This window comes from Hyla sarda, chromosome 1 (assembly GCF_029499605.1).
Source record: "Hyla sarda isolate aHylSar1 chromosome 1, aHylSar1.hap1, whole genome shotgun sequence".
In the NCBI taxonomy this organism is placed as follows: Eukaryota; Metazoa; Chordata; class Amphibia; order Anura; family Hylidae; genus Hyla; species Hyla sarda.
In genome coordinates this window covers 69,170,099-69,182,176 of record NC_079189.1, presented here as the reverse complement: position 1 = coordinate 69,182,176, position 12,078 = coordinate 69,170,099, and the positions used below count along the sequence as shown (strand labels likewise).

Here is a 12,078-nt window from a genome sequence, read left to right as displayed (position 1 = left end):
CTCCGTGTGACGTGCCGGGCTAACAGGAAGTAAGAAGAATACAGCCCGGGGACCGAACACCTGTACTGGAGTGTACCGGAGCTCCGGGGGCTCGTTGGCAGGTAAGATAAAGTGTGTTTTCTTTTATTTTGCAGCCCGGACGCCGGCGCCGGAGTACTCCTTTTTAATTAAAGTCAACAAGAGGTGCTTTTTCTTCCAAAACCATGCTAATTTGGATTTTTAAAGAATCTCGCCAAAGATTCTAGCTATGTGAATATGATAGAGATAGATATATATACCGGTATATACCGGTAATTTATTTTTATGTATATTTATTTATATTTTTTTCTTCTTTGAGTACTCATAGAAATTCTTATGTACTAGTAGAAATACTTCAGATTTTACTGTAGTGGATGGATGAAGTTTTATAGATCTCATACACATGATGCAGAAGTTTGCGGAATATCATTTTTTTCTAGGAATTTTTACTGCACATTTTACCCCTCTGAATGTTGGAGGTGAAATATGTAGCAAAATCTGTATGTAACACTTGCTGACTTGTAACAAATTTTCTGCGGGGTCTGCGTGCGCTACCAGCAGAATCTCCGCTGCTGAAAATTTAATGCTGACCCCCATTGAAGTCAGTTGTTTCTGAGGGGGATTTTCAACAGCAGAGATTGCAGGAGAAGGCATAAAGGTTTCCTCCTTACATTCTCCCAGCCCTCTGGCAGGGAGCACATGGTAGATTTTACACTTCTGTGGTTCTCTGTGGGGTGTTTTGGCCCAGAGCTAGGGGCTTGGTCGGGCAGCAGTGGGGCTGCCTGGCCACTGGTTAATTCCCCCTGTGGGCATGGTGTCTCGGAAGCAGTGGTCGCCACCCGGCGCTACACCAGTGTCAGGTTAGGGACCCACTCTGACTAGGTGGCCTTGACGTGGCAAGTGGGCTTGTACTTTTTGATCAAAATGTATATTAACAAACTTAGTTTTTGAAATTATGCTGAGAGGCAAGAAGATCAAAATACAAATAGTGGATGTGTGGCTGTTTCTCTATTTTTGTAGTTCCACTGGCAGAAATCTGCTGCGGTAAGCAAGACCCCGCCCCTTTTCAAACTCGCTTCAAGTTTGAAAAGAAATCCTCTTGTGTGAGCGAGCCCTTAGACTAGGATTTGATGTATGGGGTGTTTTTTCTTTTTTTTTTTCTTCTTTTTTTGTTGCCAAAAAATACTGTGGCTAGTTGTTAGTTGGGAGCCATGAGGAAAATATGAAACATCAGACCCACATAAAGTTTTTATTTTTGGCATTTTTCTTTTACCCTTTTGTGGCATGTCTGGGCTCCGAGCAGAATCCAGCGGTAAAATTCCACTCAGAAATTTCATTGCAGCAGGCTCCCATTCTTTTCATTTGGATTCGGCTGCACCATGCACATCGGCGATATTACAGTAGGTCAAAAAATATTTAGTCAGCCACTAATTGTGCAAGTTCTCCCCCTTAAAAAATGAGGCCTGTAATTTTCATCACAAGTATACCTCAACTATGAGAAACATAATGAGAAAAAAATCCATAAATTCACATTTTTTTAGAATGTGTTTGCAAATTATGGTGGAAAATAAGTCACCTACAAACAAGCAAATTTTCCGGCTCTCACAGACCTATAACTTCTTCTTTAAGAGTCTCCTCTGTCCTACACTCGTTACCTGTATTAATGGCACCTGTTTGAACTTATCAGTATAAAAGACCCTTGTCCAAAACTCCACTATGGCCAAGACCAAAGAGCTGTCGAAGGACACCAGGAACAAAATTGTAGACCTGCACCAGGCTGGTTAGACTGGATCTGCAATAGGCAAGCAGCTTGGTGTGAAGAAATCAACTGTGGGAGCAATTATTAGAAAATGGAAGACATACAAGACCACTGATAATCTCCCTCGATCTGGGGCTCCACGCAAGATCTCTCCCCGTGGTGTCAAAATGATAACCATAACGATGAGCGAACATCCTAGAAGCACACGGGGGGGCCTAGTGAATGACCTACAGAGAGCTAGGACCTAAGTAACAAAGGCTACTATCAGTAACACACTACGCCGCCAGGGACTCGAATCATGCAGTGCCAGACATGTCCCCCTGCTTAAGCCAGTACATGTCCGTGCCCGTCTGAAGTTTACTAGAGAACATTTGGATGATCCAGAAGAGTATTGGGAGAATGTCATATGCTCAGATGAAACCAAAGTAGAACTTTTTGGTAAAAACTCAACTCGTCGTGTTTGGAGGAGAAAGAATGCTGGGTTGCATCCAAAGAACACCATACCTACTGTGAAGCATGGGGGAGGAAACATCATCCTTTGGGGCTGTTTTTCTGCTAAGGAACCAGGACGACTGATCCGTGTAAAGGAAAGAATGAATGGTGCCATGTATCATGAGATTTTGAATGCAAACCTCCTTCCATCAGCAAGGGCATTGAAGATGAAACATGGCTGGGTCTGTCAGCATGACAATGATCCCTAAAGCACCACCCGGGCAACGGAGTCGCTTCGTAAAAAGCATTTCAAGGTCCTGGAGTGGACTAGCCATTCTCCAAATCTCAACCCATAGAAAACTTTTGGAGGGAGTTGAAAGTCTGTGTTGCCCAGTGACAGCCCCAAAACATCACTGCTCTAGAGGAGATCTGCATGGAGGAATTGGCCAAAATACCAGCAACAGTGTGTGAAAACCTTGTGAAGACTTACAGGAAATGTTAGACCTCTGTTATGGCCAACAAAGGGTATATAACAAAGTATTGAGATGATCTTTCGTTATTGACAAAATACTTATATTCCACCATAATTTGCAAATTCTTTTAAAATCAAACAATGTGATGTTATGGATTTTTTTTTCTCATTATGTCTTTCATAGTTGAGGTATACCTATGATGAAAATGACAGGCCTCTTTCATCTTTTTAAAGGGGTACTCCGGCACTAAGACATCTTATCCCCTATCCAAAGGATAGGAGACAAGATGTCTGATCGTTGTCCGTCACGATACTCCGTCCCCGTGGTCGGGAGTCATAAGACTTGGAGCCTCCAGCACTTCCTGCAGTGCTACCAGGTGGGTGCTGCATGCTAAATTGCAGGGAGTCACCAGCGTCGGGACCCCCGCGATCAGACATCTTAACCCTATCCTTTGGATAGGGGATAAGATGTCTTAGTGCAGGAGTATCCCTTTAAGTGATGGGAAAACTTGCACAATTGGTTACTGACTAAATACTTTTTTGCCCCACTGTATCTGCTGTAGAAATTCCAATTCTGCCCTCTGCAGAAAGAACAGACCTATCATTCGGAAATGCATTTTGGTCTGGAGCGTTTCTGAATGACCCAAACACTGACGTTTAACGTGCTAATGGCCCCATTCCGCCATGTGAATGGCAGACATAACAGTACATTCACAGAAATCGGATTGGTTGCTATGGGCAACTGGTCAACTTTTCCTGAGCACAGATCTTGATGAATCCCCCGATATGTGTTTGTACCATGAAGTTTCCCAACCTGGGGCTCTCTGGCAGATGCTACAACTCCCATCATGGCCTGACAACTAGTTTTGCAAGCACTGGAGAGCTACAGGTTGGGAATGTCTGCTCTATACTGTTGCAGGTTGAATGTTTTCTAATTTACTTCTAGCCCACAATATTTATACAGGTTAAGCAGCCTTGGGTGCATCGTAGGGAGTAACACGTAAGATTTACGCTGTTTGGATCTATTTCTAGGGCCGGTCTGGTTTTCCCAGTGTTGCCATAAACCTTAATAGACAGCCCTGGTATAGTAAATGACACGTCTCCCTAGGTGTTAACACAGAAAGCAGTGAATAATAGGCCTCTTCCTGTGAGAACTTCCCTGCAGGCGTCTGAAGTGGCCGATTTATAGGGGGTGGTGGATCCCGGACATTGACCAGTGGGGCCCGTCCTTCCATGTAGGGAAGGCTGCTCCTCATTTTACGACTTTCAGCCTCATTTTACTTTAATCTTTGTCTTGAAGGGAACGTTAAGACTCCATATAAAGCTTACTGCGTCATTGTTCATTGCTAAACTTTAGAGATTATTATTTTAAAAAGTAGAAACATTCTTAGAAACCACATCAAATCCCCTGAAGCTCTGAGTCGGCTCTATAGTCATTGTGCTGGGGGATTGTGGGGGGAGAACATGAGCCCGGTGGCCCCCAGCCTAAACAATACACGTCCGTACTGGTTCTCTTGTTGTGTTTCATGTCCTGGATGATGGGCCATGAAATATTACCGCTCACAGAGTGACTTGTAGCCTGTGGGGGAACATTCAATGGAACAGACGTCTCGCTGTGTTATTAAGACTGTGTAAAATTATAAGGAACATGAATATATGGGATGACTGGGTATGTGGGTATCAAAAAGGGTCAAAAGTGTCATATTATATGTACATCTGTAGTTACATTTACTCGAAAGGGAAAAATATAATTTAGCACTGTTCCATAGCCTGCGGAGATATAGTGGGAGTTGTAGGTTTACAACTACTGAGCAGTGGGTTGCGTCTTTGACTTGTATGGCATATCCACAGGTCTGATAGACCTGAGTTACATCTTTACTGAATGGAGTTCCCCTGCCATGCCCCCTCAATGCAAGTCTTTGGAAGGGGGCGTGACAGCCGTCACGCCCCCTCCCATAGACTTGCATTGAGGGGGCGTGGCCGTGACTTCACGAGCGGGGAGAGACGAACCTTCGCCCCGCATCGCCAGTTATCCGGCACGGAGCCAAGTTCGCACTGTGCACTGGATGTCTGGGTTGCCGCAGCTGAGATTGCGGGGGTCCCCAGCGGTGGGACCCTCCGCGATCAGACATCTTATCCCCTATCCTTTTGGATAGGGTATAAGATGTCTAGGGGTGGATAAGTACCCCTTTAACCCCTAGTCAGTTCTCATGTTTGTCATGGGAGAAAACCTGATGTCAGGGATGCAGAATATAAGTGCATTGAAGGTAATGAATATCCATTGTGCAAGTTGTGTATTACCGCCATATTATGCCGCAGGCGCCGTGTCCAGGATACATTTGTTCTACAGGTTTTTTTTCTTCTTCTTGTGTTTACATGCCTCCTCAATAATACAATTGCAGCCAGTCATGACCGTTCTTCTTGCTCTGCTTCTTGCATGGGAGGGATAGTGTAGTGGAGAATTGAATAGATTGCGGTTTTATTCTTTTCTTTGGAAATTGTGCTTGAAATAGTGAAATATCAAAGGAATAAGTGAACAGTTAATGATGATATGTCTGATCTAAATAGTGGATGTTCAGTCACAGCCCTTATTGTACATGTCTTTCTATGGGAATAGTTGTTCATATTGTCTCCAGGCAGCTTCCACTAGCATCACAATGGAGTTCCATTTATGCCAGGTAGCAGGGATGGGGAATTCCTATTGCCCGACGCCTGGGACATGCAGTTCCAGGCACTGGGCAAGCAAATTTTTCCTGGCCTTAGCCCTGCTTCGTGCAAGCAGGCCTGGACCTGACAAGCGCGGCGGCGCTCAGCAGTCTGTATGGAGCGGTCCCCCAACTCCTGCCAACTCCATACTCTGCAGCCCCCGGCTGTTCTGAATATCCGGGGGCCACCACTAATAGCCAGCATGTGGTGATCGTCGCGACTGGCTATTAACCCTTTAGATTGCAGCTGTGAAAGCTGACAGCGGCGTCTAAAGGGACATGTGAATGGTCCCTGGTGGGCTAGCGGGGTGGATCACGGGGGAGCGATCCACTATAGAGGTAGCCGGAGGGCTTCCCTCTGTTCCCTGGAGTCCTTGGCCCTGTCATTGATAGAGCCTTGTCCAGCCAGGCTCTATCAATGGATCGCAGAGCACACAGATCAATGGAGTCCAATAGAACTCTATTGATCTGTATGAGGAATGATTCCTAATGATTCCTCAAAGTCTGATAAAGTGGGGTGGAAAAAAAGTTTTAATAAAAGTTTAAAAGACACACATTAACCCCTTCCATAATGAAAGTTCAAATCACCCCCTTTTCCAATATAAAAACATGTAAACGTAATAAAAATAAACAAATTTAGTATCGCTGTGTGCGTAATTGTATGAACTATTAAAATATAGCATTATGTATCCCATACGGTAAATGACTTAAATGTACTGCTGAGTATATTTACAGGTGTAGTCATGCTCCTGTTTATTGGCATGCCATTTGTATGTGTGCTCACCATTTATTGACCTTTTATCTATTTGACCTTAAAATAGAATATACTTGCATTGAAATGCTGTTTTCTCCATCTCAGGACAACACTGCAATGTGGCTTATTAGGGCCTTCACATGTTGTAAAGTTAGAGAACCTGTCACCAAACTAAACTTTTAATATATTGTTCCTTATGTAATTATAAAACACTTTTTGCTATATACTTTCTGTTAAAATTCTCAACCTTTTTATATGTTTTTAATGTGATGAAAAATGGCCACTAAAATGGCTCTGTTCTGTTCCGTGCGCAAGTCAAACAGTTGGTTTTGGTCTCCTCCCGGCCTGGCAGCAGACCAGACTCAGGAAGTGCGTGCGGGGCATGGCGAGGCACAGCTCTTGCAGGCTTGCTCTGATTTTTTTTTTTTTTTTTTTTTTAATGGCAGGAGGGGTGTTAGGAGTAGTTAGGGAATATAATCTGAGTTATTTTAGAAAATATGATTTCATGACAGGTACTCTTTAAAACCCACAAGCTTTTCAATATCTAGAAAGGGCATTTATAGAATACTTAGCTGACTGGTCTGAAAACAGAGTTAAAGAAGAGAAAGGGGAATTTAGCTGTACTTTCCCATTCACTTGCTTTTAAAATTGTGTGTAATAGAAAAAACAGCCACTAGGTGGCTCTGTTCTGTTCCCTGCCACAATTAATACAGTGAATTTGGTCTCTTCCCAGCCTGTCAGGAGTCCAAACTCGGGAAGTGCTTCTCTGCACTGAGCTTGATTGACAGCTGTACAGAGCCTCACTTAAAGATGCACAGAGCTTGAGGTCTTCTATTCATCACAGCACTGCAATAATGTGAGGGCGGAAGTGGTCCCCCAGCAGGCTTCAGTGATATCATGCCTGCTGGAAAATGCCCACTTTCTCCTGCTGGGAGATTGCACTATGTGAGCAAGAGTAAAGGCATGGTACACAGCTTTTATAAAGCTTTTTAAGGGTAGGAGGTAGGAGGTTTTAAGGTAGTGTTAGGAGTAGTTAGGGAACATAGCCTGAGTTAGTTTAGAAAAGTTTACCTGCTTTGTGCCTCGTGTGTTCTCTTATTTTCCCAGACTGATTATTCTTTTTCTCTCCTAGAATCCTGAACAGCAATAAGATCACTGAACTGAAGAACGCTTCCTTCGAGGGGCTGAACTTCCTCGAGAGGCTGTAAGTATTTATCTTGCTTTAATCTCACAGTACAAGACTGAGCTGTCATTGAAAACTCCCACTGTCCATTAAAGACATTTTATGTACATTTTATAGTGAAAGGGTTTTCTAATGTTCTTAAGGTTTGATGATACCTGATGCTTCATAGTGAGGTCAATATCAGTAGTGCAGTAGTGTTCCTCCTGTGTTGCCACTAGATGCTTTTCCTATCTTATAAAGTGATCTAATATTGCTAGCATGGGCCATCACTTTATATGCAGAAGGAGCCCGACCTCTGGGACCCTCACTGAACTAGAGAATGAAGGGACTGCAGCACTCATTTAGACCCTTTGCAGTCTTTCTCTACACTAGGGTGCCTCCAGCTGTTGCAAAACTACAACTCCTAGCATGCCCGGACAGCTGTTGGCTGTGCGAGCATGCTAGGAGTTATAGTTTTTCAATAGCTGGAGGCACCCTGGTTGGGAAACACTGCTCTACACAGTGAGAAATAAGCAAGTAAAAAAGAGGGAGGTGCTCCTCAGAAATGGAATATAGGTGGTTCTTCTCCTATTTGACACAGACTCCCTCTTGGAACTCCCTTGCGCAACAGAATTTATTTTGTACCCATATCGGTGCCTCCACACAATCCCGTCTCTGAGCCTTACAAGCTGTTCTTTCCTCCTTAGTTTAGTTTTTGCTCTGATATGCATTGTCAGCTGCGAGACCTTATATAGACAGACTTATATAGATGGACTGTGTATTTCCAAATCCTGTCCAATGAGTTGATTTGACCACAAATGACTCCAATCAAGGTGTAGAAACATCTGAGATGATCAAGAGAAATGGGAGGAGCCAGAGCTAAATTTCATCTCTAACAAAAATAATATATATAATTATTTATATAACTTTTTATACATATATTATTATTATTTATTTTTTATTATTATTATTATTATTATTGTCATATATAAATGTTAGTGCAAGGCAGCATAAAGGTGCTCCCTGGCTAATATAATTACTTTCATATATGTATACGCGCCTCTGTTATTGCTCGGCCTATATTTGGGGTCCTTACATATCTCCAGATTTTGAGAGCTGTTTTTATGATATTTGATAATAAAGTACAGTGCTCCCTCAAGTTAGAATATTAATCGGTTCCAGGACGGCCATTGTATGTTGAAACCATAGTATGTTGAGACCAGAACTATGGACACCTGGTAATTGGTTCAAAAGGCACCAAAATGTCATCCAAAAAGAGGAAAAAGTGAGGATTAAAGAAAAATAAGTAGAAAACTAATATATTTAAAGCAAATCCTTACATACAAAAGTAAGACAGATCTGCTGGAAGCTGTAAATCACTGTCTATGGCAGTGTTTCCCAAGCAGGAAGCCTCCAGCTGTTGCAAAACTACAACTCCCAGCATGCCCGGACAGCCAAAGGCTGTCCGGGCATGCTGGGAGTTGTAGTTTTGCAACAGCTGGGGGCACCCTGCTTGGGAAACACTGGTCTATGTAGAGGACAGGAGCTTCTTCGGAGTCCTGTACAGTACACACAATGTCCTAAAAAAATTACATGGAGCCGCCCTCACCTGGTGTCCAAAGGAGCAGTTATCCCTGGCACAGGTAAAGCGTGCAGAACATGTAATACCTCCCTGTACTGTAGGGGGCGCTAACAGACACCATTCAGTGCATACACTTCAGGAATACAGGGGTTTTACCAGTGAATGCCCATTCTGATTGGTCGGTTCTTCCAGCCATTGACACATTTAACAGATCTGGACTGTCTGTAGCATTGTATGTTTAGTCTGGTTTCAACTTACGATGGTCCAGAAAAGACCATTGTATGTTGAAACTATTGTACGTTGAGGCCATTGTAAGTTGAGGGATCACTGTATATAATATATATAATTTTTTATTATTATCATAAATTATATATAATATATTTATTATCAATACTATTAAAAAATATATGATTATTTATTTAAACAAGTCCATAACAAACTGTGGAAAAGGGGAAATAGAAACATAAAACGTGTTGGCAGATAAGAACCATTTGGCCCATCTAGTCTGCCCAATAATCTGAATCCTATCAATAGTCCCTGGTCCTATCTTATATGAAGGATAGCCTTATGCTTATTTCTATCTTATATGAAGGATAGCCTTATACCTGTCTCTATCTTATATGAAGGATAGCCTTATGCTTATCCATATCTTATATGAAGGATAGCCTAATGCTTATTTCTATCTTATATGAAGGATAGCCTTATGCTTATCCATATCTTATATGAAGGATAGCCTTATGCTTATCCATATCTTATATGAAGGATAGCCTTATGCTTATCCCTATCTTATATGGAGGATAGCCTTATGCTTATCCATATCTTATATGAAGGATAGCCTTATGCTTATCCATATCTTATATGAAGGATAGCCTTATGCTTATTTCTATCTTATATGAAGGACAGCCTTATACCTATCTCTATCTTATATGAAGGATAGCCTTATGCCTATCCATATCTTATATGAAGGATAGCCTTATGCTTATCCATATCTTATATGAAGGATAGCCTTATGCTTATCCATATCTTATATGAAGGATAGCCTTATGCTTATCCATATCTTAAATGAAGGATAGCCTTATGCTTATCCATATCTTATATGAAGGATAGCCTTATGCTTATCCATATCTTATATGAAGGATAGCCTTATGCTTATCCCATGCATGTTTAAATTCCTTCACTGTATTTGCAGCGACCACTTCTGCAGGAAGGCTATTCCATGCATCCACTACTCTCTCAGTAAAGTAATACAGTGACCCCTCAACCTACGATGGCCCCGACATACGATCATTTCAACATACGATGGCCTCTCAGAGACTATTGCATGTTGAAGGCAGCATCAACATACGATGCTTTTGTATGTCGGGGCCATCGCATAAACGGCTATCCGGCAGTGCAGACTGCTTCAGCTGCCACCGGATAGCTGTTTACGGTGCCCCGTGTGGTCCGCTGACGATCACTTACCTGTCCTCGGGGCTCCGGCGCATCCTCTTTGGGATCCCCTGCATCGTCGGCGCTCTCCATCGTCGTCATCACGTCGCTGCGCACGCCGTCCCTTCATCCAATAGGAGCGGTGTGCGTAGCGACGTGATGGCGGCGACGGAGAGCGCGGATGCCGGGGAAGCAGAGGCCTTGTCGGAACGTCTGGGACACCTCGGGGACCTGGCGACATCCCGGGCAGTGGTGATGGTCCGCAGCGGCGGGGACAGGTGAGTACAACTTCCTCTAACAGTGGTCTACAACCTGCGGACCTCCAGATGTTGCAAAACTACAACACCCAGCATGCCCGGACAGCCAACGGGGTGTTGTAGTTTTGCAACATCTGGAGGTCCGCAGGTTGTAGACCACTGTCCTATACTTTACATTGCACGGATCCCTCAACATGCGATGGTTTCAACAAACGATGGTACGTTTGGAACGGATTACCATCGTATGTTGAGGGACCACTGTACTTCCTGATATTACTGCAGAAACCTTTGCCCCTCTAATTTAAATCTATTTCCTTCATGGTCTAAAAACTTTTGGAAGGCATTGTATATGTGTGTGTATATATATATATAGAGTAATATAACCAGATACAGTCTATTAAATAGCTGTTCTGTGACAGACGAGAACCATTGGCATGACTGGAGTTGTGCTGCATGCTTTCTCTTGGAAATGTGTTTTGTATGAAGTGCTGTGGGAATAGGAGTCGCCTGGTCGGAGTGAACCCTGCTTAGTGGGGGAGGGGGAGGTTGTGGTTTCCAATGTGTTTTACTCTGCAGGAAATGGACTCTCTAGGGGACAAGTCAAAGAACACTCAATACATTTTACAAGACTTTCTACTTTTATATATATATATATATATATATATATATATATATACACACACACTTTCCATGGGTTGGATACTAATTTACCACCCAGAGTGATTTTGTTTGTTCGTTAGTTTTTTTTTTTTTAAAGTTTATTCGCCTGTTTCATTTCTTTTATTAGGAATGTAGTAAATACAAACATTTAAAAGTCACGGTTTTGTAATTGGGAAACACTGAGCGGACTCGCAGTCTAGTCCTCCACACTAGGGATCGACCAATTATCGGTTTGGCCGATATTATCGGCCGATAATAACGATTTTGGGCATTATCGGTATCGGCAATTACCTTGCCGATAATCCGATAATTCCTCGCACCGCCCCCACCGCACCGCGACTGCCCCCTCCACCGACCCGCCGCACCCCCATTGCACCGCCCCAGCCCCATTGCCTCCCCCATCCCCGGTTTTATAATTACCTGTTCCCGGGCTCCACGCTACTTCTGGCTCCTGCTGCGTCCTGCGTTACGCTGTGCGCAATGACGAGTGACGTGACGCGGTGGCGGTGATAGGACTCAGGAGGACCCCCGGACAGGCAGGGGGAGAGAAGCGGGTGGCGGCGGCTGTCTATGGCACCGCAAAAGCCGCTGCAGTTCATTGATTTAAAGCGGGCGCGGTGTAGCGGGGGGATAAATAGCCGATAACTTATATCGGTTTAAGTTATCGGCTATCGGCCCTAACCTCCACAGATTATCGGTATCGGCCCTAAAAAAAAAACCATATCGTTCGATCCCTACTCCACACTAACGGAATTGTGTTTTTGGTGTTGTTTTGCTATTTACAGAACTAGTAACATGGCTCCCATGTGTCTGGGTCATCTTGGGACGGCTTCTTCTTCTCTACCCAAT

At 43.4% G+C, this 12,078-nt stretch overlaps 1 protein-coding gene across 1 annotated transcript in view; it reads left to right on the top strand.

Moving 5' to 3' along the window:
* Positions 1–12,078, top strand: part of ADGRA3 (adhesion G protein-coupled receptor A3) — an 83,115-nt gene that overhangs the window by 23,688 nt on the left and 47,349 nt on the right. The window contains exon 2 of the mRNA XM_056555533.1: positions 7,273–7,344. Coding sequence (XP_056411508.1) covers positions 7,273–7,344 — 72 coding nt within the window. The remainder of the gene's footprint in view (positions 1–7,272; positions 7,345–12,078) is intronic.